The 27,852-nt window shown below is 36.9% G+C and overlaps 1 protein-coding gene across 8 annotated transcripts; it reads right to left on the minus strand.

Annotated features, from left to right (window-relative positions):
• Window positions 1-1,031: 1,031 nt before the first annotated feature.
• On the minus strand, window positions 1,032-27,309 carry LOC137253897 (venom acid phosphatase Acph-1-like). Of its 8 annotated transcripts, XM_067791504.1 has the most exons (9): window positions 26,909-26,928; window positions 26,139-26,248; window positions 18,504-18,787; window positions 11,379-11,477; window positions 11,048-11,131; window positions 8,274-8,432; window positions 2,279-2,464; window positions 1,856-2,197; window positions 1,032-1,796 (listed from the first exon to the last, which is right to left on the minus strand). In XM_067791504.1, exons 3-9 carry the CDS (start codon window positions 18,666-18,668, stop codon window positions 1,614-1,616), a joined length of 1,218 nt encoding a protein of 405 aa, XP_067647605.1. In that variant the 5' UTR covers window positions 18,669-18,787; window positions 26,139-26,248; window positions 26,909-26,928; the 3' UTR covers window positions 1,032-1,613. The 8 variants fall into 8 exon arrangements, with proteins under 8 accessions (XP_067647605.1, XP_067647606.1, XP_067647601.1 ...); XM_067791505.1 differs by lacking the exon at window positions 26,139-26,248 and having other exon boundaries at window positions 18,504-18,680; window positions 26,909-27,309; XM_067791500.1 differs by lacking the exon at window positions 26,139-26,248 and having other exon boundaries at window positions 26,909-27,308.
• Between the last annotated feature and the right edge of the window lie 543 nt (window positions 27,310-27,852).

The raw sequence follows: 27,852 nt of genomic DNA on the forward strand, positions 1-27,852 counted from the left end.
ATTGCTTAGCCATAAAAGGGGCGGTGCGCCGCCCATTTTTTAAAATTTGAAGTTTTTTCTATTTACTGTTATAAATTTACTTGGTAAATGAAATACCATTGATATAAAGCTCTTTTTTGCAAATATATTGCTTATTTTATTCGTCCACGACCCTTCTAAAAATCTTTTATATAAAAGTGGGCGAGGTCCTTAACCGATTTCGTAAATTTTTCTTCAAAGCATTCCTTATAGTAAAGGCAACCTCTCTGCCGAAACTTGTTACGATAGGTTTAAGGATTTTTGATTTATGATTAATAATATTTGTAAAATTGATTTTATCACAAGTGGGCGGTGCCACGCCCATTTAAAATTTTTTTTTTTTCAAATTTCTATCAAGAGTCTCAATATCAGTCCACACGTTAAATTTAAGCATTCTAGGTGTATTATTTACTAAATAATCCGGATTTTTGTGTTTTCCAAAATGTATATATAAAATTGGGCGTGGTTATCATCCGATTTCGCCCACTTTCAATACCAATCTATTCTGGGTCCAGGTAACCTTGTGTAGCAAATTTGGTGAAGATATCTCAATATTTACTCAAGTTATCGTGTTAACGGACAGACGGACGGACGGACATAGCTCAATCAAATTTTTTTTCGATACTGATGATTTTGATATATTGAAGTCTATATCTCTCTCGATTCCTTTATACCTGTACAACCAACCATTATCCAATCAAAGTTAATATACTCTGTGTGCAAAGGACGCTGAGTATAAAAATCGTCGCTAGGTGGCGCAAGGATCGATATATTCACAAAAATCGTATTTGTGGTCCGATTTGGCTCATATTTTGAACAAATATTACATACAGTCCGGTCGAAGTGACATCAAAATATTTTGGAGTTGGAGGAGGGACAAGCATACGTGGCACAGAGTCGAGTCTTTGGAAAGATTATGTGTTGAGGACTTACATTATAAGAAATTGTTAGGAAAGAGTTCTTGTAATAATGAGTCACTAAATGAACTAAATAGAATGAGAAATAATAGGCAATTAAATGAAGACTAAAAACTTGAAAATAAAATAATAAAAAAAAAATTTAAGTTAAAAGGTTTTATTGAAAACAATACTTACATGAAATAATAATAATACTAAAAGCTAGAAAATAATTAGGTAGGTGCTAGGTACCAGTAATCACACTCCTCATCAATCTAGGGTGTTAATCAGGCAATTAAATAAAAGCGTTGGACGTGTCAAATTTCTATTGATAGTCATATATAAGACCAACTGAACCTTAATCAGGTCCATGCTACGCGTTAAATTTTTAGAATTTTCACGCGCCCAATGCTTTTGTTTAATTGTCAGATCAACGCCCTAGATTGAGGAGGAGTGTGAGTACTAGTACCTAGCACCTAACTAATTATTTTCTAGCTGTTAATATTATTATTACTTCATGTAAGTATTGTTTTCAATAAAACCTTTTGACTTAAAGTTTTTTTTTTTAATTATTTTATTTTAATTTCAATTTAATTCTATAATATTAAGGGCATGTAAAAATTGCTACTTAAATAAAACATTTGGTAAACCAACATTTCAAAAAACAGAAGTAATAAAAGAAAATACTAAAAATAGTACTTAAGGTCCTCTGAGCGGTGGTTCTGTAAAAGTTCCATTCTTCGCCGAACAACGATCATTATCTGCCTCAGTTGGTAAAACATCTGCACTTAATTCAATTAGTCTATCTAAAGGACATTGAAAATCACAGCCTGGAATGATAAGCTTTTCAAGTGGAGCTTTGGCATGACTTCGGAAGTATATCTAAAAATTAGGAAAAATAGATAAAAGTACTGCAAAAAGCTGTTAATTGAGTTAATTACCTCGACATAATATACTCCCGTTATTTTATTTTTATGCAATTCAAACATTGCCATTACCGCATAACGTGGAAGCTGAGGTTTCCATATTTTTAGACCCGATAAAATATTAACAACGGTCGAGTCATGCCCAGTATAAATAAATAATTTCCTTTTACTTGGCTTCAATTGACCATTGCGCTTATCTAGCATTTCATTAAACATTTTCTTCAAAAAAGGCCCAGCCTTAATTTTCTGTATTTCTGGTGTTTGAACATTGTAAATATAACTTTGTTCGGTTAGGAACTGCATTCGTTGGGGAAAGTAACTTTTTGTCCATTGAGGTAGTTGTAGCCCGAACTCTTGCTGAGAATGTATTAAAAAGAAAAAATTGCATACAATAAATATATTTTTTTCGTAATTACTTTTTTTAAGTCTTATACATACTTCGGCTAAAAGCGTTAAGTAGAGCGATTGAACATCTTCAGGTTGTACTATATTCATTCCGGTCAGTGTTGTTAACTCGTTAAGCATGTTGAGATATGGCGCAATTTCCGCTTTTACATTTGGCGAATCTAATACTTCTTCTAGAGCCTCGAAATAACGCGGGCAAGCTGTTCTCACCAAAAGCAGCTGTTAAATAAAATTGGTTTTCTTATTAACCGTTGTTTGATTTAGTAAAATATAATAGTATTGGGCTACGTATCGATGGAGTGAAAGGACGCCCCATAAAGGGTGATTGCACATCAATACTTTTCGCACGTATTCTTGACTAAGATGTATATTCAAAAAATTTTGTTGAGTTTTATACAACTTTTTCGAGAAATGGGTGCTCAAAACATCATGTAAGCCAATTGTCACTTGTCTCGTTCGATTGCGAGCGTATATTTCTTCGTAGGAACATCGATTGAAAATCGACATACTGCAGACTTGGAACGAGTTCTGAGATATATGCAGAGCTCCTCAACCCCTATACACTTATAGCACTTTTGTTTTTATTTTGCCCTGAAGAATAGGCACAGATATAAATTTCCACTTTGAATATAAAAAAAACAAGTAAGGAAGGTTAAGTTCGGGTGTAACCGAACATTACATACTCAGTTGACACCTATGGTGACAACATAAGAGAAAATAACCATGTAGGAAAATGAACCGAGGGAAACCCTGGAATGTGTTTGTATGACATGTGTATCAAATGAAAGGTATTATAGTTTATTTTATGAAGGAGTGGGCCATAGTTCTATAGGTGGACGCCATTTAGGGATATCGCCATAAAGGTGGATCAGGGTTGACTTTAGAATTTGTTTGTACAATATGGGTATCAAATGAAAGGTGTTAAAGAGTATTTTATCAGGGAGTGGGCCATAGTTCTATAGGTGGACGGCATTTAGGGATATAGCCATAAAAGTGGATCAGGGTTGACTCTAGAATGCGTTTGTACGATATGGGTATCAAATGAAAGGTGTTAAAGATTATTTTAAAAGGGAGTGATGCTTAGTTCCATAGGTGGACGCCGTTTCGAGATATCGCCATAAAGGTGGACCAGGGGTGACCCTAGAATTTGTTTGTACAATATGGGTATCAAAAGAAAGGTGTGAATGAGTATTTTAAAAGGGAGTAATCCTTAGTTCGATAGGTGGACGCCGTTTCGAGATATCGCCATAAAGGTGGACCAGGGGTGACCCTAGAATTTGTTTGTACAATATGGGTATCAAAAGAAAGGTGTGAATGAGTATTTTAAAAGGGAGTAATCCTTAGTTCCATAGGTGGACGCCGTTTCGAGATATCGCCATAAAGTTGGACCAGGCGTGACCCTAGAATTTGTTTGTATAATATGGGTATCAAAAGAAAGGTGTTAATGAGTATTTTAAAAGGGAGTAATCCTTAGTTCCATAGGTGGACGCCGTTTCGAGATATCGCCATAAAGGTGGACCAGGGGTGACCCTAGAATTTGTTTGTACAATATGGGTATCAAAAGAAAGGTGTGAATGAGTATTTTAAAAGGGAGTAATCCTTAGTTCGATAGGTGGACGCCGTTTCGAGATATCGCCACAAAGGTGGACCAGGGGTGACCCTAGAATTTGTTTGTACAATATGGGTATAAAAAGAAAGGTGTTAATGAGTATTTTAAAAAGGAGTAATGCTTAGTTCCACAGGTGGACGCCGTTTCGAGATATCGCCATAAAGGTGGACCAGGTGTGACCCTAGAATGCGTTTGTACAATATGGGTATCAAACGAAAGATGCTAATGAGTATTTTAAAAGGGAGTAATCCTTAGTTCTATAGGTGGACGCTGTTTCGAGATATCGCCATAAAGGTGGACCAGGGGTGACCCTAGAATTTGCTTGTACAATATGGGTATCAAAAGAAAGGTGTTAATGAGTATTTTAAAAGGGAGTAATCCTTAGTTCCATAGGTGGACACCGTTTCGAGATATCGCCACAAAGGTGGACCAGGGGTGACCCTAGAATTTGTTTGTACAATATGGGTATCAAAATAAAGGTGTTAATGAGTATTTTAAAAGGGAGTGATGCTTAGTTCCACAGGTGGACGCCGTTTCGAGATATCGCCATAAAGGTGGACCAGGGGTGACCCTAGAATTTGCTTGTACAATATGGGTATCAAAAGAAAGGTGTTAATGAGTATTTTAAAAGGGAGTAATCCTTAGTTCCATAGGTGGACACCGTTTCGAGATATCGCCACAAAGGTGGACCAGGGGTGACCCTAGAATTTGTTTGTACAATATGGGTATCAAATTAAAGGTATTAATGAGAGTTTTAAAAGGGAGTGGTGGTAGTTGTATATGTGAAGGCGTGTTCTAGATATCGACCAAAATGTGGACCAGGGTGACCCAGAACATCATCTGTTGGATACCGCTAATTTATTTATATATGTAATACCTGCCAAGATTTTAAGGGTTTTTTATTTCGCCCTGCAGAACTTTTTCATTTTCTTCTACTTAATATGGTAGGTGTCACAACCATTTTATAAATTTTTTTCTAAAGTTATATTTCGCGTCAATAAACCAATCCAATTACGTCACCATGTTTCATCCCTTTTTTCGTATTTGGTATAGAATTATGGCATTTTTTTCATTTTTCGTAATTTTCGATATCGAAAAAGTGGGCGTGGTCATTGTCGGATTTCGTTCATTTTCCATACCAAGATAAAGTGAGTTCAAGTAAGTACGTGAACTAAGTTCATTAAAGATATGTCGATTTTTGCTCAAGTTATCGTGTTAACGGCCATGCGGAAGGACAGACGAATGACTGTGTATAAAAACTGGGCGTGGCATCAACCGATTTCGCCCGTTTTCACAGAAAACAGTTATCGTCGTAGAATCTATGCACCTACCAAATTTCACAAGGATTGGTAAATTTTTGTTCGACTTATGGCCTTAAAAGTATTCTAGACGAATTAAATGAAAAAGGGCGGAGCCACGCCCATTTTGAATTTTCTTTTATTTTTGTATTTTGTTGCACCATATCATTACTGGAGTTGAATGTTGACATAATTTACTTATATACTGTAAAGATATTAAATTTTTTGTTAAAATTTTACTTTAAAAATTTTTTTTTATAAAAGTGGGCGTGGTCCTTCTCCGATTTTGCTAATTTTTATTAGGCGTACATATAGTAATAGGAGTAACGTCCCTGCCAAATTTCATCATGATATCTTCAACGACTGACAAATTACAACTTGCAAAAGTTTTAAATTACCTTCTTTTAAAAGTGGGCGTTGCTACGCCCATTTTCCAAAATTTTACTAATCTTCTATTCTGCGTCATAAATTCAACTCATCTACCAAGTTTCGTCGCTTTATCTGTCTTTGGTAATGAATTATCGCACTTTTTCGGTTTTTCGAAATTTTCCATATCGAAAAAGTGGGCGTGGTTATAGTCCGATATCGTTCATTTTAAATAGCGATCTGAGATGAGTGCTCAGGAACCTACATACCAAATTTCATCAAGATACCTCAAAATTTACTCAAGTTATCGTGTTAACGGACGGACGGACGGACGGACGGATATGGCTCAATCAAATTTTTTTTCGATCCTGATTATTTTGATATATGGAAGTCTATATCTATCTCGATTCCTTTATATATGTACAACCAACCGTTATCCAATCAAACTTAATATACTCTGTGAGCTCTGCTCAACTGAGTATAAAAAAAATTCATAGTAAATTCACCTGTAAATTCGATTCATATGAAAGTGCCTGAATTTCATATGAAAATGCAAAGAAAAAGCACTACCATATGAAGCTGAGGCATTACGGTATGATATTCAAATTTACACCAAAAAATTGCTACACAAAAAAATGTTTTAAAAATATTGTAGCACTAAGAAAAATTTTAACTCAAAATTTATTCATTCTATCAAAATTCCTGAAATATTTAAAATAATTTTCTCTTTATATGTATTGTGATTTGCACTTCATTATACAAAATTTTAAACGGCCCTACATATATGAACTACCACAAACAAAGTTGGCAGCCCTAAACGTATGTATGTATATTAGGGTGTATGTTATTTAACAAATTTCTTTTGGCCAAATTGTTAAATTTCTATTTTGGCTCTCCTAACAAATTAAAAGAATTTAAACAACTTCACATTCAGCAGCGAACACAGTAATAAAAGTGACAAGTTTTATTCAAATTTCGTCACTTAAATTGTTAGGTTTTTAGTTTCGATAATTATAGCGAAAACTTTAATGAATTTTTTAACTGAAACTATGCAAACCAATCTCAAAAATATTTTTGAAAACATCGATACGTTTATTTTGAGTTCACTGAATTTCTTTATTTATATTTTATTTTGTAACCCCATGGCGGAACGATACAAGGTGGCAGCATGGGATAGCTGAATATAAACTTTTTTTATTTGATTTGATACATCAACTTCCGGCGCAGTACGATTTTGACATTTGTCTATCGAATTTACAAAAACAAAGTACATGGAATTTTTATTTATGTTTGTAGGTATGTCACCATGCTCCCCCCTTGTATGGTTCCGCTATGTGTAGCCCAATACAAAATTCTCATTGATTTTTAGCATTTTTCCTTCCCAAGGGTTTTTCAGAATTTCCTCCATATAAAAAAAAATTCTTTACACTTTTTACGGAGAAAAAATAAAAAAAACCATTCGGAACAATATTGTTAAAAATCAGTGCGAGTTTTGAAAGACCTAAACCTTGTACGTTGTTTGACTTAAATTGATTGGGTTACAAAGCTACACCCTCAAAAAAATGCAGTAACAGAGAATTTTCGACTTTTTTGAAAAGTTTTTGAGACATAGTTTTAGTTAAAAAATTCATAGAATAAATAAAAGCCATTGCCTTCTTTAATATTAGCTGCTCCGGGTTTGCCCCGGCTGTCAACTTCACAACTTATGTATATATCCGCGACGAAAAAGTGGGGCACATTTGGGATTGAAACCTGGGGAACTTGTTTACGGATGGGTGCAAGTGCGTCATGGGTTAAGAAGTGTAAAATCTACTCGGACAGGCAGGGCTGTGTTAAAGCACTGAACTCAAAAACTGTGCGTGTTCGGCCAATAAGAATTATTTGGGTGACAGGGTCGAGGACCTTCTTCTCAAATGTTGATTCTTATCGCTCAGCGCAACTTATAGGGTTCACTTGGGTTCACCTCCAATGGTGATTGGAATGTTAAGAGCGCACTACTCGTAGGAGTGCGGCTGTTTATTATGGATAGCCCCAGCTTTGTTAGTTGCATGGAAGATGTCGAGGAGGATTAGCCTTGTTACTTCATATTTAGTGTCCAGCTCTTGTGAGAGGATGGCGTAGATATATTTTATCATGAGCTGAATTCGCCTTATTAGGATATATACCGCAGTTACACCGTGAATATTTTAATGGCTTGAAACCAGAGTTGCCGCTAGATGAAGTGGCATCACAGGAAAACGGCAATGGTGTCGAAATGAGTTGTTTCCATCCATTTGGCACAGTAAAAAAAATCTAACCTAACCACTTAAGTACGATTATCTGTTGGCTAAGCAGCCTCACCACAGGCAATTTATTAACATTGTTGTGAGGCAGGGTCCTGCAAGAAGTCAGTCAACTCCCTAGAAGCGTATAATTTTAGAATTTGTCTCCTCTATCAATTGCGGTATATGTAGGTTAGCCTTGATAATATTTTGACGCGACACATATGATCCCTTTGGGACAACTCTTAACTACTTTTATTGAAATTATCAGTTCTTTATGGAAAACAGAAAAGCTGAAAAAACAGAAAGAGTAGCGCTAAAGGTAATGGCAAAGAGAGTGGAAGAGAAAGTCAAGGAAGGGAAAAGTAGATGAAAGAAGATGAAGAGGGAAAACGAAATTACAAAGAGTGCTGTGGATAGAGAGATAACCAAAAATTCCGGAAAGGTCAGTGAATGCTTGACTTAAATATTAATTCTGCAAGAAAAATTCTTACCGTATCCTCTTCCATTGGCTGGGAAAATATTGGCACTGGCTGCCAATTATATTTTGGATTCCATTCCATCTCAGTATCTTTTGGTGAGAAAAAACTTGCTAAAACAGTTTGAAGCGTCATATGGGTGCGTGCAATACCCGTCGCTTGTGCATGCACATACTGGAATTTATGAAAGATACAAAACAAAAATTTATAAAAAATATGTAAAACAAGTTCGACTGAAACCGAACGTAATATACCTAGCTGTTAGTCACATTGTTTTCTAACATATCTATTTTTAAATAATAAGCTATGAATTAGGTATTCCATAAACAAAGTCACATAAGACCTTTTCTACACAAGCCGAATTTCTCCTAATTTTTCCAGATTGAACCATCAATGCTTTCTTTTTTTGGTTGAACATAAAGAAATCGAACAGAAAATCGACTCGTGTAAAAGATGTTTTAGTGCGCCCTATGTTGGGCGCAATTTATACTGCGATTTTATACTAAAAAGCTACGCTTTCAAAAGGAGTCAGCCTATTAGCATGCAAGGGAATAAATGACCCGGTTCATTTTTGACCCCCAGTGTGTTAGGCGGTTAGAATATACTCGCGGTAGGTATGCCTGTCTTAAGAGGCGACTAAAATAACAAATTCAAGGGGTTGTGTAGCGCAACCTTTTCAGGTTGCCATCGCAATATATAGCTTCTCCAAACCCAATTGTCAACCTCACCTATCCGTGGCGAGTCCTGTTTCATTAACAGTCGAGGCTCTGGCGACCCCTAACTCCTCATGGATCTAAGGAATGGGAGGGCGTTATGGCCTAGAAGGTCGAATGTGGTCAAAAAAAATCGTTCCTGAGATGGTAGGGCTTTGTAGCGGAACGTACCGGATCTGAACCCGGCAAAGGACCATCAACTCGATAACACTAGGCAAGGCCTTCGGGGAGTGTCCTTATCGCTACAACAACAACAACCCGGTTCATTTTGCTTCGCGAGATTACCTACAAATTATTTGGTTTGTTGCTGTGCTGCTCATCATAAGAAACCTGGCCCAAATAGTCGACTTGCTCCCCTTCCTCCTTGAATCAATTATTTATTGAGGGGTTGTACTCTGTATGTCTATAACTCAAACCAATTGCTACCCATTACATCTACTGATGTCTCTTATGGATGATTTCAGGATACCCATTTTCCCATCTATAAGACCAACGGTCACTGTCCTTTGGTTCTGGGTTTTATTGTACATATCTATTTTCATTATTTACTAAGCAACCCTCCTGTTCTTTTCTTGTCATAATCAAACCCATTAAGTTTGGATTGCCAATTTTGTGTTTGCCTGTTTCTTTTCCTTGATGCGCACCAATAGCACTTGGCAGTTCATCTCATTTTTCATTGCCATCAAAATTACTTTTACCAGGTATCCACATGACTGTGATGGCCGCAGAGTTTACCGTCCCGCATAGTACTCTCTCTCATAGTTATCGACGGGATTTAAGTACGTAAATGGTGCCACTAATGGCATGAGCGCTGCTTCAGTGCCTGAGTGAGATAAGGACCACTTTAGACATTATAAGGGCTGACTATTCCATTCTCAATGGAAATCTCACCCTAAAGCTCTTGTCAAAGTTTAATGTTACCGTAAATAAGTATACTGGCACATCCAAACCAAGGAGCTTGCTTGCAATACCATTGAGACGATATTGCTGTTCGTTCTAGCTTCCGCACTTACGTATTCCAACGGTTAAGCTAACTTGGACACCGAGCTATTTCACCCTCGTGTAATAACTACAAGTGTTGGAATTGAGGTAGTTTGGTTGTTTTCCTGAAAGGTATCTGCCATCATGCTCGGGTTAAATTAAAGTCCGTGTACCAGGTCTGTAATCTACTAAGCGCAACCTACAGAACTAGGGAATATAATCTTACACAGCAAAGTCAACGTCTACCACCATTGCGGCTACATCCTTTACTTCATTTACATCTATATGAAAAACAATTTTGGTAAAAGTTTCCACCAACTCGGGTTCGTTGTTATCGAGCCTATGTCTGCTTTTATAATGATAGTCTACAGTGTCAACTGTATGCTTTCACAAATGTTTCTGTATTGTTGAAGAAACTCTCTTTGTCTATGAAGGCAGCCAATATGTCATGCTTTTATGCTGGCGATTTTTCTATGGAGCCTTTGAGCTCTTGAATCACACTTTCTGCTGATCCTTGGTTCATAAATGCATGCTGCGCGTCGTGAGGTTTGGCACCATATCTTATATGGATGCCCAAAATACTCTCAAGGACCATCAGCTTAAAGTATATGAGGTTTATTTGCCTATATTTTTTGGAATTATCATGCGTTCGTCTACCTACTACATTAGGGGAAAAGATTAATAAAACAAAATCTTCAGTTTATCCTCACTGCGCGCTGATGTCCTGCCAAGCGGTGTATGTATATAGAGGAAATCTGGATATAAATGATTTGTAGAATGAAATGTTTCTTTATATATGGAATGATTTTAGTTGTTCCTCGTTAATGTTTCGTTAAACGGACATATTTCAGCCGATTTCTCTTTTATCTTTTGATATATGTTTTTACTAGCACAGCTGAGTATAAAAAATATCCAAACAAATAAATGCAATTCATTCATTCATTGCCGCCCAGTGTTTGTTCATAATGAAGTACGTACCAGCGAACACCCTACATTCGCATTGATTTTCAATTCTTTTAACTGCCACACTGCGGCATCCTAATTCCGGTTTGTGTATAAACACTGGGCTAAGCATTTACCTATGTGCATACGTACGTCTGGATTGTAGTATGGCGCCATGAAGTCTCCATAACGCTTGCGCAGCCACGTTCCAATGCCAAATAGCTCACGTTTCCCATTCTGCTTAGTAGACAGATTGTTGTGGATATTTTTGTTAATAATGATTTCCGTTAAACGTACAAAGAATTGTGGTGTATTTGGAAATTGCATAGTTAATATAAAGGAAAAGAAAGAATTAAATGTTTGATTGGTTCAATTGAAGTACTAAAAAAAAATTCAAAATAAATTTGTAGGTATGTAAGTATAAAGGTAATTTCAGAATAATTCAATTCATGTGTACACTTAATACTTTTTAAAATTGTCATACATTTGTTATGTGTCCCCATCCATATGGTGAGAATGTTTGATTAATATGGGGATCAGTTGGGTACGTATCCGCTGGCGTGCGTGGGCCATGTCGTAAAACCTTTCATTAAAATAAAAAAAAATAAATAAAATAAAATAAAAAAATGTAATGATTCAGTTATAAACAGTGATGAAATTAGTTTTAACATGTTTTTATACAAAAAAAAATTTACTAGCAATTGTTTTATCGGGCTATTTAAAAGGTCCATTTTACGGATCTTGGAAAAAGTTTCTGCGCGCACGCACTTTTCCTTTAATTCTTTGTCTTTCGTTTCTTCTTTTTAAATTAATAAAAATTCGTTTAGTTTTTAAATATAGTTTTATTTTTATTTAAAATTTTAGTTCTTTAACACCCTTATTTCTGATTAGATCTTTAACACTTAATTCTAATTAGTTCTCTAACACTTTTTGTTTCTTTTATTGTCACTTAGCTTTAGTTTAAGTTTTACTGTTACGCTAAATGCGTATGTACATTTTAATTTTAGATTTTTGTTACAACTTACGCGGCGGCCGGTTCACTTAAAACTCAAAACTGCCGCTAACGCAACTCTGTGGCTAGGCACCTTTTCTTTAGGTTGCTTAGCAACGAAATTCATGATGGCGATGATGGCAACAGCAGTTTCACCTATTCAAACATTTACGCGTTGCTCAGCTCCAACATTTTTAGGGCTGCCAAGTGCATCTGATGCATGGTTGCATTTTGCACTTTTCTAGAGAGGGAGTTGCCAGCTACAATTTAATTTAATGCAATTTACTATGGCACTACACCTATAAAGAAAGGATTCAAAGGTTCTATTCCAGCTCAAAGTTTGATTCCAGCTCAAGGCCAGAACAAGAGTTTTTATGATAATTATCGAAATGGTTATATCGAAAAATAAAAAAGCAATTTTTCAATTATAGAAAAATAAAAAAAAAAATGATTATCATAAAAACTATTTTCCTCGCATTGAGTTCGAATCGAAACTTTTATAAAAAATATATCAATAATTTTTCCTAAAAATAATTCAGTAAGACAGCCCGCATTTTGTATCAAAAGCTGGGCAGTTTAAGAAGAAGTTCTCTCTCCTGAGTTGAACGAACTCTCCCATATATATACAGATATATCTCCGTAGTTTGCTTGCATTTAAGGCCAACACTTGCGAGCTCAACTGTTTCTTAGCTAAGTGACGTATCAAAACCCAGAGATCTTGGTGGAACGCAAAGTTTGGGTACCTTAGGTTAAGAACGAGAAACAATCCCCAAATTATTACTCGTAATGTGAATGTTACTCCAACAAGCACAAATAAGTCGAATCGCTCGTGTAGCATCTCCAGAGAAGTGCGATTTACCACAGCATGCTAGAGAGTCGTCAGTTAGTCAAAAACTGTCACAATCAGTCAGCAAACACAGCAAACAGTTAGACACTAAAGGAAGGTCATCCCGTACCCGGTTCTCTAGTTGACGCGTGGATCAAAAAAATGTAAATAAGGTTCCTCCTAGTCAGTGAAAAGTATTCAGAAGATTTTTTGCTGGAAAATTCTTGACAAACTATGAGCTGTTCAGAAATCATTCGCATAATGCATAGTTTTACTCTCCTACTAAAAAATAATTCTGGTTTTTTGACAGCTTTCAGTATTGAAGTAGCCAGAAAAAATAAGGGGCAATACCTACTACATTAGCGACATATTGATATGTCACATAATTGATATGTTTTCAAAGATACCCACAAATGGTCATGAAAAGTCCTACTGGTTATCTTCACTTCCTAAACAGGAAAACTCAACCACTTAGATTACATGCCATTGGAAAACATTGGCACATAAGGAGCATTGCTAACATCTACAGTATAGCTGATGATGCAGATCAACGCGTGCACTAGAAAGGAAAGTTGGTTTAATGAGCGCTTCATGAGATGGTAAGATTTATCAAGAACTTTTTGAACTGCAAGGAATATAAAAAAAAATAAATAAAAAATAAATGTAAGGCGCGATAACCTCCGAAGAGATCTAAGGCCGAGCTTCTCTTCCAATTTGCGTCGTGCTCCTCTTGATTTTCCCTACAAATTGGCCGGAGGGGACCTACATGTTTTATGCCGACTCCGAACGGCATCTGCAAGGCAGATGAGTTTTCACTGAGAGCTTTTCATGGCAGAAATACACCCGGAGCGCTTGCCAAACACTGCCGAGGGGCGACCCCGCTTAGAAAAATTTTCTTCTAATTGAAAAACCTTATTTCTAAAATTTTGATGTTGCTTTGCCCGGGAGTTGAACCCAGGGCATACGGTGTGATAGGCGGAGCACGCTACCATCACACCACGGTGGCCGCCTGCAAGGAATATACTGTTACGAATATTAGCAAAACTAAGGGGCGCTGCCATCTCTAAGCCGATGCTAAGGAGCGCCTTGCATGCACATCCATAGATCAATCATTATGTATCTACATAAACGAATAAAACATTATGTCTACACATATGTACGTACACGCAGCAGAGAAGAGATGCTCCCAAAAGTATGCAATTGTAATTGTTGAAGTGTCACTCACAAATACACGCATATGAGAAGCTATATACGTGCATCTGTAGTTATAATTATATGACGGCAACTAAGCAAATTCTGGAAGCGCCTAGAAGATGCCACGAGGAAATCACAGAGTATAAAAGCACCAGTGGTAGAGGCGCTAGTTTCAGTTTCGATTAAGACGATATCTAGCGAGCAGTAGCAGTATAATTTTGAAAGTCAGTTTCATTAAGCTATCAGTTTGGTTATTAAGCCAGCTAGATGGAAAGTATAAGTGTTATTGTGAAGTACTTTAATAAAGGCCATTTTTCCATTATTCAATATTGGAGTTATTTATTCAACAGTTTAGTGATTCGAACTTAGCAGAAGGGCAAATATGAGGATTTGCAAGTAAATTCGTTACAATACTATGATGGACATATTCAACATTAAGGATGCGTGTACGACATAGAATCCAAGTCCGTGCCACATTGAAGCCAACTCAGACTACCAAGGTATACAACCGTCACTCTAGTTCAATTTCGATATTATAACACGTTACATTATACCATTTACACAGCTTCTCATTGACACCGGTCATGTTTTTAAACTGAATTGTGGAACTAACGCCTCCAGCACAGTGGCGTAGTGAGGTTTTCTTGCGCCAGGGGAAAAATATTTGTTCTGGATATATGCAAAAAATTTTTAGTATAGAAAATTGTTTCCGGAAATCAGTTATAATAAAAATTCAAAATATCTAGGAAGTTCTGCTTTGCGTACCATTTGGCGCCCTCTGTGAGTAGCGTCCGGGGCAAGATACCCGCCTTCCCCCTCACTACGCCACTGTTCCAGCACCAATGTCTGGACTGACGAGGAGTCGATTAATCACTTTCTTTGTGAAGGGAAGGTGGATATTTCGATCTTTTTCCAAGATCAAAGGGGGAAGCAAGTGTCTTATTGAAGAATATGCACTTTTCAGACACTCATCGTATTCAAATTTGCAAAAATATATCCAAGCGGAAGTGTTGGGACCTAACCTCATCCAGACCTTACCTAGGCCATTTTACGAGAACGAATTAATATGCTGTCTCTCGGTAGGTACTCTTATAAGCACCACTACCACTGACGATAGCACATACAAAAGTGTGCCCAACTCGACCAATTTACTGTTTCCCTAAGGTAGTGAAACTTTTTAACGTGAATAATTTTAAATTCTTGTTTATCGCGGTTTCAACTAATAAAAACTGTTAGCCACCTGTTTCAGCAAGCAAAAAAAACTGACAGCTCTTGTCGGTACACATAAGGAACAGAACTTTCTCCCAGTTCGGAAGGGTTCAATAGCTGGGAGGAAGTGCTTGATCTCATATTTTTATTCTTATTATTATTAGGTTCGATTGATGGATCGGGGTTATTAGGCAAGAGGCTGATGTCTGCCCAGCCCTCGCTTTCCGACAACCTGTAGATTTTCGTCTACATGAAGTCCAGTTTCAGTCTTGCGCTGTGCTAAAGAAACCCCAAGAGAACTTGGTGGCACCATGATTATCTGGACTGAAAGGGTGTATAGAATTAATATTACTCCAGCCTTTACTCTTTTAATCTGGAGCAGGGTTAAAGTCCTTTTCTTAACCAAAGAAGGAAGAAGGTCACAAGGCAACACAATAAAACTACAGCATCTTAAGCTTTGGCAAACAAACACCCTAGGCAGAGCATGCATAAATATACAAATCTGTCAAGGAACACTACTTATGCTGACAAATAGGTTAGTAGAATCTAACAGTGGTAAGGTTATATCTACATGCTTCGCTCGCAGAAGAACTCCATAGCTAGGGGCTCTCTTACCGCTTCCGTGGGTCATCGCACTGAACAATATCCTATTAAAGTGCAATTAAAATGGAGTGAAAATAGTCGCAACTTCGCGAACATAACACTTAGATTGATTCCCGGTCTCAGAAACATTGACGACAACGAGAAGCAGACGAACTTGCAAAGGCAGAGGCACTGCTGGACGCTGCGGTTGGTATGCATCATCCACTCTTACTTACTTACTTAATTGGCGCTTAACCGTATAACCGTTATGGCCATCCAACAAGGCGCGCCAGTCGCTCCTTCGCTCCACCAACCGGCGCCAATTGATCACACCAAGGGAGTTTAAATCGTTTTCCACCTGGTCCTTCCAACGGAGTGGGCGCCTTCTACCTCTGCTTCCATAGTCGGGTTCCGATAGAAACACTTTCTTGGCCGGATCATCATCTTTCATTCGCATAAAATGGCCTAGCCAGCACAGCCGCTACGTTTTAATTCGCTGGACTATGTTGATGTCTGTGTATAGCTCGTAGAGCTCATCATTAAATTTTCTTCGGTACTCGCCATCGCCAACGCGCAGAGGTCCATAAATCTTTCGAAAAACTTTTCTCTCGAACGCTCCCAAAGCCGCTTCATCTGCTGATGTCATGGTCCATGCTTCTGCCCCATATAGCAGGACGGGTACGATAAGTGACTTGTAGAGTATGATTTTCCTTCGCCGAGAGAGGACTTTAATTTCTTTCAATTGCCTACCTAGTCCAAAGTAGCATTTATTGGCAAGATTGATTCTTCGCTGGATTTCAGTGCTGATGTTGTTGGTAGTGTTGATGCTGGTTCCCAAATAAACGGAGTCTTTTACTATTTCGAAATTATGGCTGCCAACAGTAGCGTGGTTGCCAAGGCTTGTCGTAAGAGGCGACTAAAACATCCAGATGATTCAAGGGGTTGTGTAGCGCAATCCTTTCAAGTGGTTGCCAGCGCAATTTAAAGCTCGGTCAACGCAATTGTCAACCTCACCTACCCTTGGCGAACCCTGTTTCTTTTGCAGCAGAGGCTCTGTCGGCTCCAAGTTTCTCGTGGAACTAGGTGGTGTAGGCGGGATGACCTAGAAGCTTCAATGTGGTAATTTTAAATCGTTCCAAGATGTTCGGCCTTGCATCTCAATGGTGCTTGTTACCAGAACTTACGGGACCTTTATCCGACAAAGGACCATCAATATCGATAACAGTCACCAAAACCTAAGGGGAGTGTCTTTATCGCTACAACAACAACAACAAGGTAGGATCTGCTAAAAAGTTCAATAAAAGAAATCTTAAGAATCGTTGTTCCTATCACCGGACACTGGTCGCTAGGCCGGCATGCTGACAGAATGGATATCCTTTCAACAGCATTTGCAATAGCTGCGGCGAAGAGGGCAGCAATGAAACATTCACATACTACCTGTTCGAATGCTCAGCTATAAGAGATACTAGGTTTCAAAGCATGAGCAGTTATAAACGGTCGGATCTTCAAAAAGTTGCCAAATGCTCTATAAAATATATCAGCAGGTTCATTTGGAGAAACAAGTGGATTTAACGGGGCACCATAATAAAAACATAGCAATTCGGTTCTAGGACAAAGCGCATCAAAATTGAGCCCTGTTCGCTACTTGGGCTTGGGTATCTCGTATCTGGGCAGCACAGCAACCCATCAAACAATCCACGGTATATTTAACGTAGACTTGCCTGTTTCGATTGCATATTTTTACGTTTTAATAATTAAATGATTGTTATTTAATTATATAAAGGTCACTTTTAATTAATGCCATCGAACTGTATTATTTCACCTACCGATTTTTTTCGAGTCGTTCTCACGATTTGAAACTGGGCCCGTATCGTGTTATACGATCACGTATCGTTAAGCAAACGATAAGTATGAAACTGTCAAAAGATTCGTGAAAATTATAATAAGGTATATAGATTTAATACGTGGTGGTAGCCACCATTTCACATATTACCCTAATCCGATTGGCTATTTAAGAGCTATTGCGATTTAAAAAATTTATTTCGATCACGGATCGTTCAACACAATACGGCCCCTGTTATGCATAAAAGGAGTTTTTTTTTTAATTTTTGGAAATGTTACGGTATGGCTTGAACTCCAAATATGTATGTATATTAGGGTGGGTCGATTTGTATGGACGAAAGTTAACCGATATCGTGCCATCCATTTTTCGATAGGATTTGGGCTCAGAAAAAAAGTTCTACTACGCATACCCAAAAAAATAGTTTTCGAGCCTTCGAAATTTTTTGACTTTCTTCGACTTTGATTTTTAAGGGTTTTTCATGACCTACTAAAAAATTTTCATTTGATTGTAAAATTTTCATGTATACCCTGTCCGACCCAAAAATGTCCGCTAAAAACGTTGTCGAGTTAAAAAAAAATATTTTTTTAGTAGGTCATGAAAAAAACCTTAAAAGTCAAAGTCGAAAGAAATTAAAAAAAAAATGAAATTTCGCAGGCTCGAAAATTTATGCGTAGTTGAACTTTTTTTCCTGAGACCCAAACCCTATCGAAAAATCGATCGGTTAATAAATCGACCCAGTCTAATGTATATATGTGTATATGGTATTTGTTTACATTCCTCTCTTTAATCACTCATATTAGGTTTGTTTCAAGTGTTATCACTTCGAAAATTGTCACATAATGAATTACAAGCGCGCGATATGACTTTTTTGTTCTTTTCTGTGCTTTTGTTCTTCTTATTTACATGTTCGCATTATCACTTTAAAACACCTTATTTTTGCATACAATTTTTTTTTTCAACTCACCACATGCAATAACTCCAAAGTATCGGCATCAGCTTTGTCTATACTCGTAGCGACCAATGAAAAAACATTCGTACTAAACAAACAGACGATTATGAAAATTAACACCAAAAGTGCCCCAGCCATTATTGCCAGCCACTGTTTTTGAGTGAAATGTATGCGCGACATTTCAAAAATCAACTTTTATACGAAACTCATGCAATTTCAATATAGTAATTTGTTTATCAATATTTTTTTGTTTGTTTTTGTTTTTGGTTTTTTTAATATGTAATAGTTTTGTATTTTTGCTGGTAGGTAAATGTGTGCAAAGAGATTTTAGGTTTGTGTTTTACTCATACTTATTCCGCATTCTAATTTGTTGCTAAACGTAAACGCAAAGCACAAAGCAAAATTATAAAAAAATAGCAAAAAAAAAAAAAATTACGACATTTGATTACTGTTAACCAAGGTGGCACGCTTAGCACCCTACGGTTGATTAAAAACACTGCATTACAACTAAAGCTACTACTTCCGGTGATGAATTGAGCGCTATCGAAACCTGCACACCGTGCACGATTTTTCTACGCTAGACGTAAACACCGTTAACGGATATCAAGTTGAAATTTAGAGCGGTAGTTGTTCTAGAGGGGTATTATAAGGTCAACAACCATAACGCCAATTGACCTTCTAGCCACGTAGTATGAAATGGTCTCAACTTCAAATTTGAAATAGTCAACTATATTGACATTATGACCATCCTGCATTTGAAACATGATCCTTAGTTCAACTCCTTTTTCTGAAGTGGCCATAAGGTCAATTATTTTGTTTCATACCTCCACGTTTTACAATTAATGTTTCTCCCTGTTTTTGTTCCCTCGAATGAAAAGAGATTTTTTAAATTTTTAAATTTTTTGATAAGTCGCACCTTTTTCTATCATTAAATCAAGTATTCTATTGCAAAACCATATAAAAACTAGTATAATAATTTCCTTTCTGATATAAGAAAAACTTATTTAACTAAAAGTTTAGAGAAATTTGGGATACAAAAATCGCGCAATTTTTTATTTAAAAATTTCGCCTGCGGTTTTCTATATTCTTGTCTCTTTGAAAAGTTAATTGTGAAAAGAACTCTTTGGGAAATAGGCATTCCATATACCGAACTTGACTCAGTGTTCTGATTCACTGGTGGATCAAAATTTGACTACGGAAAAACGGAAACTGGCATCTATGGGCCGAACTTCAAGAAATCGATACCGATGGAATGGCACCCAACACTTTTTCAGGCAGAAATCCATGCAACAAGAGTTTGAAATGAAATGACAGCCCTTGGTCGGGAAAAAATCCCGAGTCACTCCGGTAAATAGAACCCGCTGCCGTGGAAGTTCAGGGGCTTATCCTCATTATGTCAGACAGCCAGGCAGCCTGACGTGCCTTGAATTCTTACACAATTACATCTTAGCAAGTATATTGATCCATTGTAGTCCTAAATGGTCTGAAAGTAAAAAAAGGTTTTGTTAGGATGGGTTCCCGGAGATCAGGAACTTAAAGGTAATAAACAGGCAGACTACCTAACCAAACAGAGTGCTTTAGCAGCATTCTTTGGTCCAGAACCCTTCTATGGACTCATAAAAGGTCACACTAAGAAATCATAAGTACGGGAAATAAAGTAGTTTAGACGATACTGGATTGAATGCCCATTACAAAGGCAGGCGAAATTGTATATACTCCCAGCAACAAGAATAGCAGCCATACTCATAAATCTAAGCAGGTGAGACCCACGAGCTCTCACTGGTTACTATACTGGGCACTGCAGTCTGAGTGTAAGCTAAGCTAAATCAATCCGATACACAAATCTGTCGATGTTGTGAGTTGGAAGATGAAACGCCAGCTCTCATTCTATGCGATAGCGTCACTCTGGCAAGGTAGCGACTTTCACATCTAGGTGGCGTGACTCTAAATCCCTTTGTGATGTGGTGTGCAAAGCCTGACGAGGTACTTAATTACATTAAAATGCTCCACATAAAGTAGTAGGCAGAAATGTCAAGCACAACAGATCCAAATAAAAGTCGCAGTGCATCGAGGCCTTATCTAATATATAAAATTCTTCTGTCACGGTTTTAGAGGCTGAACTCCTCCGAAACGGCTAAACCGATTCTCATGAAATTCTGTGAGTATATTGGGTAGGTCTGAGAATCGGCCAACGTCTACCTTTTTTTTCGCTTCGTGTCTAGGGTCTTGAAATCAAAGCGTGGACCCGGGTACCCCTAGAATGTGTTTATACAATATGGATATCAAATGAAAACTGTTGATGAGTGCTATAGTACAGGATAATTTTCATACCCCTGGGTGACTAGGGTCTGGAGATATAGCCCAAAACGTGGACCCGGGTACCCCTAGAATGTGTTTATGCAATATGGATATCAAATGAAAACTGTTGATGAGTGCTATAGTACAGGATTATTTTCATACCCCTGGGTGACTAGGGTCTCGAGATATAGGCGAAAACGTGGACCCGGATACCCCTAGAATGTGTTTATACAATATGGATGTCAAATGAAAGCTGTTGATGAGTGCTATAGTACAGGATAATTTTCATACCCCTGGGTGACTAGGGTCTCGAGATATAGGCGAAAACGTGGACCCGGATACCCCTAGAATGTGTTTATACAATATGGATGTCAAATGAAAGCTGTTGATGAGTGCTATAGTACAGGATAATTTTCATACCCCTGGGTAACTAGGGTCTCGAGATATAGGCGAAAACGTGGACCCGGATACCCCTAGAATGTGTTTATACAATATGGATGTCAAATGAAAGTAGTTGATGAGTGCTATAGTACAGGATAATTTTTATACAACTGGGAGGCTAGGGTCCCGAGATATAGGCGAAAACGTGGACCCGGGTACCCCTAGAATGTGTTTATTCAATATGGATGTCAAATGAAAGCTGTTGATGAGTGCTATAGTACAGGATAATTTTCATACAACTGTGAGGCTAGGGTCTCGAGATATAGCCCAAAACATGGACCCGGATACCGCGGATGAAAGCTGTTGCTGAGAGCTCTGAAGTTTCTTGTGATATTCGATTTCGTCGCATCAACCTGGCAAAACTGATAAATATGCATGCGAAGCTGAAATAATGACATGAATTAATAATACCCACATACTTATTTGCATACGTCCTATTCGATTTGCCCGAAATTTCGTATATAAATTTGTCTATATTAGTATTTACGATGCTTTTTTCCGGGAAGTATAATAGAGACGGACTGGGACTGGGATTAGGACTAGGACTGGGACTGAGACTCGGAGTGGGACTGGAAAAAAATACATACCACCCTCTGGGACTGACAATAAGAGATGAAGAAGAAGGAGAAAAATTTGAGAGAAGAGAAAGGAGAGGAGACTGAGAAAGAGATAGAATGAGACGAAGAGGGAGATGAAGCGAAAAAGACGGAGGAAGGAGTGAATAAAGTGATTAGGAAAAAGTGTAGAGGGGTAGGGCAGAGTTAGACGGAAAAAGCTTATTAAAATGTATGCAGATAGGCCAAATTTAGAGCAGAACAACGTCTGCCGGGTCTGCTAGTAAATATAATGATAACGACCAAGAAGGAAAAATGGCCAAATCCTAACGAAATTTAATAAAAGTACATTTTCTTGTGACTTGAGCAAAAATTTAGAAACATTTACTAAATTTAGTACACCAGCTTATCTCGGCGGAACCAGCGCTTATCAATATCGAAAATGAACTGGTCTATCTATAAGGATCTCTCCAAGGCTTAACATACCCATAGTGTTTCCATAATTTGTTTGACGGCCCAACGGAAAAAACCAATCACGTGTCAGCATTTATGTTGTAAAATAACTCCATTCTCTTATGAAATACTAGGAGTTTTCTAGGACCTTGTTTAAATGCTGGCTTGAAATCTTGCAACTCTGCCGCCCCTAGTAGCTGACGGCTTTACCTAGCTAGCGCAGAACATGACAACAGAATCTATCTAGAAACGTATCTTCTTACAGCCTTACATCAGTTGTCACTGACGAGGCCTAACATATAAGCATTTGAGGCCAGAATGTAGTGTCCAATTAGCATGCTCATTGTGAGCCTCAAGTCCTCTCTCTTTAGAAATATGAGCTACTTTGTGAGTCTAACGATTCTAGGATTTCAACATGATCTTTGAAATTTTGCAGCCCCAAGCTTATGTTAATGCTTTTCCTCCTTGATGGATCATATGCAACTGCTGTCTCCCTTTGATCTCTTTCAAACGTCCACCGTCAACTTGAACTCATCGCCCGTTCCTTTACCCTCTATCCCTTTATGAACGTGAAGCTAGTATAGCTATATGGTTCGGCCTGAGCAAATTATTTTCAATGTCTTCTTGCATTCCAGGACATTTCTTGGGATACCAAGAAGAAAGTTGCCAGAAGTTTGAAATTAAAAAAAATCTCCGGGGATGATTAAGAAAATAAAACATGTCTTTGATGCAGTGGTCACTGCAGCTGCCAGCAAGCTGTCAGATAGTTTCATTCTTATCGACTAAAACTGTACTTTCCATAACTCTCACAGCCCAATCGCACCCAATTTGTAGAGTTATTTTGGTTTATACCAATTCCACACACAGGGTTAATGAAATGAATTAGTCAATCTTCCATACAATATACAAATTCCTAATTATCTCTTTATTGCCTTATTGAACGCCTTATTGAGTCAAAGTTCTAGTTTGTTTTGCTTGATTTTTCAGATTTCATTGCCAATGTAACAAATGACAGAATGAGAAATGACAAAATAAATTATTTTCAATAATTTTCGAAAATTATAAAATCCCAAATTATTAAATAAATTATAAAAATTAAAAAATTGCTTCAAATAAATGTTTTCATACATTTAAAAAAAGCAATATGGGCAATCCCCGATTATTAAAAATTATAAAAACATTTAATATTCGATGCATTTGCAGCAAAAGATGATAAGGCATTTTCAAAAATACAACATATTTGGTAAGGTGCAACGTCATTGAGTAGTTGGATATGCATTTTATTTTGATCGTTTTTATAATTAAGGGGGAAACGGCTGCTATCGATTTAAATAATTTTTTTTTTTGTTAAAGCGCAATATTTTTTTAGGCTGATGACAGGTGTTAGTTTAATGAAGCAAGTAGCCCTGTGTGAAAGGGAAAACTTAATTATTTCATTAAACAAAATTGTGACTCCGTTCAATTTCTGCATGAAATTGGTATTATATTGTACAATTAGGAATACGATCCAAATATTAAAAAGATATACAAAACACAGTTTTTTCAGAGTTGAATTAACAATACGATACTATCGAAAATTATGAAAAGTACTATTCATAGACTTGCAGGTGGTCTGCAATATGTTCAGTTTGCTCTGAAATCCAAAAATATTTGAATTGTGCCACTTTCAGGCAAATACAAAAAAAAAAAAAAAAAAAAAAAAATACGGACAACTCTAAACCCAGACAAAATACAAATTATTTAGAATACAATATTTGAGCTTCCAGTAATTTTTGATAGCATCTTAACAAAACGAAATAAAAAACGGACAAACTAGGAAATTTCTGTAATAAATAGTCTAAATAAAAAAAATTAAAAAAGAAACAAGTAAGGAAGGTTAAGTTCGGGTGTAACCGAATATTGCATATTCAGCTGGGAGCTATGGAGACAAAATAAGGGAAAATCACCATGTACCAATGAACCTAAGGTAACCCTGGAATATGTATGTATGACATGTGTATCAAATGGAAGGCATTAAAGAGTATTTTAAGAGGGAGTAGGCCTTAGTTCTATAGGTGGACGCCTTTTCCAGATATCGCCATAAAGGTGGACCATGGGTGACTCTATAATGTGCCTGAGCGATATGGGTGTCAAATTAAAGGTATTAAAAGGGAGTGGTGGTAGTTGTATATGTGAGGGCATTTTCGAGATATCGACCAAAATGTGGACCAGGGTGACCCAGAACATCATTTGTCGGGTACCGCTAATTTATTTATATATGTAATACCACGAAAAGTATTCCTGCCATGATTCCAAGGGCTTTTGATTTCGCCCTGCAAACCTTTTTCATTTTCTTCTACTTAATATGGTAGGTGTCCACCCATTTTACAAAGTTTTTTTCTAAAGTTATATTTTGCGTCAATAAACCAATACAATTACCACGTTTCATCCCCTTTTTCGTATTTGTTATAGAATTATGGCAATTTTCTAATTTTTCCTAATTTTCGAAATCGAAAAAGTGGGCGTGGTCATAGTCGGATTTCGGCCATTTTTACACCAAGATAAAGTGAGCTCAGATAAGTACGTGAACTGAGTTTAGTAAAGATATATCGACTTTTGTTCAAGTTATCGTGTTAACGGCCGAGCGGAAGGACAGACGGTCGACTGTGTATAAAAACTGGGCATGGCTTCAGCCGATTCCGCCCTTTTTCACAGAAAACAGTTATCGCCATAGAATCTAAGCCCCTACCAAATTTCACAAGGATTGGTAAATTTTTGTTCGACTTATGGCAATAAAAGTATCCTAGACAAATTAAATGAAAAAGGGCGGAGCCACGCCCATTTTGAAATTTTAGTCTATTTTTGTATTTTGTTGCACCATATCATTACTGGAATTGAATCTTGACATAATTTACTTATATACTGTAAAGATATTAAATTTTTTGTTAAAATTTGACTTCAAAATTTTTGTTTTAAATTGGGCGTGGTCGTTCTCCGATTCTGCTAGTTTTTATTGAGCACACATATAGTAATAGGGGTAACGTTCGTGCCAAATTTCATCATAATATCGTCAACCACTGCCAAATTACAGCTTGCAAAACTTTTAAACTATCTTCTTTTAAAAAGGGGCGGTGCCACGCCCATTGTCCAAAATTTTACTTATTTTCTATTCTGCGTCACAAGTTCAACGTACGTACCAAGTTTCATCGCTTTATCCGTCTTTGGTAATGAATTATCGCAGTTTTTGTGTTTTTCGAAATTTTCGATATCGAAAAAGTGGGCGTGGTTATAGTCCGATTTCGTTCATTTTAAACAGTGATCTGAGATGAGTGTCCAGCAACCTACATGCCAACTTTCATTAATATATCTCAAAATTTACTCAAGTTATCGTGTTAACGGACGGACGGACGGACGGACGGACGGACGGACGGACATGGCTCAGTCAAATTTTTTTTTCGATACTGATGATTTGTGAGCTCTGCTCAACTGAGTATAAAAATATATAACTACTTTTGTTGGTGCATCGACGATTTCTTTAAATAATATTAATAGTTATTTTATCGGGATCTTATGTCCGGAATTTATCGTCGTGTCGTGTCTGAATTATGTACATATGTCGGGACTGAGTAAGCTGAGATTATGTTTTACACACAATTTTTTCCGTTAATGAGCACAGGTAGGTTTGTACGAAAGAAAGAGCCACTGTGCGCTCCACTGAGACTGCCTTCAAGATGTTAAGTTATAGGCCAATTACTTCTGCCTTCGGACTCTAAATGTTTCTATCGAAGTATTTGTGGCGTCCTTTAAGGGAATTCCTTCCATAGCGCTATTTTATTTTTTTTTTCACCACTTCACTTTTCTACAGGCTATAAAAGGAAATTGTCGCGTGTTTCAAAGAAAACAATGCTTATGCATAAATTATCACCTCTCCTCCTCCCAAAACCTTTTGGGGGTGCTCGTTAAATGGACTAATTTTTATTTTTTGGAGTTTTCCTTGTCGTTTGGAAATTCTTCTTTTAAATTTTTCGCTCTTTGCTAAAAATATATAAATAGATATAAGACGCGATATACATACGTCAGAAGAGAATTACGGCCGAGCTTCTCTTCCGATTGGTGTCGTGCTCTTTTTTAATTTTTCCTACAAATTGAATATCCTGGGTTCACGCCCCGGACAAAGCAACATCAAAATTTTAGAGACAAGGTTTTTCAATTAGAAGAAAATTTTTCTAAGCGCGGTCGCCCCCTCGGCAGTGTTTGGCAAGCATTCCAACTGAATTTCTACCATGAAAAGCTCTCAGTGAAAAATCATCTGCCTTGCCATTCGGAGTCGGCATAAAACAAGTAGGTCCCGTCCCGCCAAATTGTAGGAAAAATTTAAAGGATCACGACGCAAATTGGAAGAGAAGCTCGGCCTAGAAGTAAGTTACACGCATTTAACCAATTTGACACACATCCGAATACAAATATATAGTATATATTAAAATTTTGTATCTTTTTCTCATATATTGAGTTTTTTTAATTAGAATATGCAGTTATCAACAAATTATTGAGCACTCATTCTAAACAACACTTTGCTTCTTTATCTACTTAATAGCAATAAAATTACACAAATATAGAGAAACACAACAAGATAATAAAACATAAAACCAAAAATATGTACAAACGAAAGGAAACACGAATGTTTTGTTTTTTTACTTTTTGCGTTAAGCCGCTTTTAGTTTATGCCGCTTCACGTACTTCACCGTTTTATTACTGCCAAATGGATAAGTCAGATAGCGCGAAGCGCACGTGAATCGTTATCTTGACGTGGATAATTTATTTTACTGTTCTCTCATTGCGATATATTACTATATATAATATATATGTATGTACATATGTATATACAAGCAGCTACGATTTGCAAGTTAAACTCTCCGCTCAAATCAATTTAATTATAATTTTTACAATTTTTTTTGTATTTGCCGCCTAGCCGTAATTTAACAAACGCCAGCCGCATTCTCTTGTCCTTCAACTTTAAATTATACCTTTGTTAGTTAATTAAAATTTTTTTTATAGTTTTCTTTTTTTGTTAAAACTTTTAGTGTAAAAATTGTGCCGTTGATTGTGAGTTACATACGAGAATTGCACTTTCGCAGTTGGTTGTGTAAATATGTAAGTATATTACAGCAAATATGGGGGTGCTTTAGCTCTATAGTTATGACACATAAAGTTTAGCAACAATTTTTTTTTTTCAAACTCTGTAAATTGCACACTTAACTATTTCACTGAAAAATAAGTACAAAACGTGCCATTTCACATGACTTATTTTGCACCTCAGAAAGTAGGGATTTCTTTACGTGATACAGGAAAAAACTGGAATTAATCGCAAATTAACTCAGAAGCCGACAGTCCAGTTACATATATATACATAGAGCCTTAACCCATATACGCCCACCACGAATTTTTAACACACAAATATGATGTTTAACATTTGATAATCAATATCCGTGTTTTTTTACATATATGTACATATATACATACATCTACATTTGTGTGTAAAAAAATACTTAGATAATGTTTAGGAAACCCATCTAGCGGCAATTGTTGAAGACTCGCGGCAGTGGTTAAATAACTCGTTGCAGAACGAGCTGTAATTAACA

Source organism: Eurosta solidaginis, chromosome 5 (assembly GCF_040869045.1).
Source record: "Eurosta solidaginis isolate ZX-2024a chromosome 5, ASM4086904v1, whole genome shotgun sequence".
NCBI classification, from domain to species: domain Eukaryota; kingdom Metazoa; phylum Arthropoda; class Insecta; order Diptera; family Tephritidae; genus Eurosta; species Eurosta solidaginis.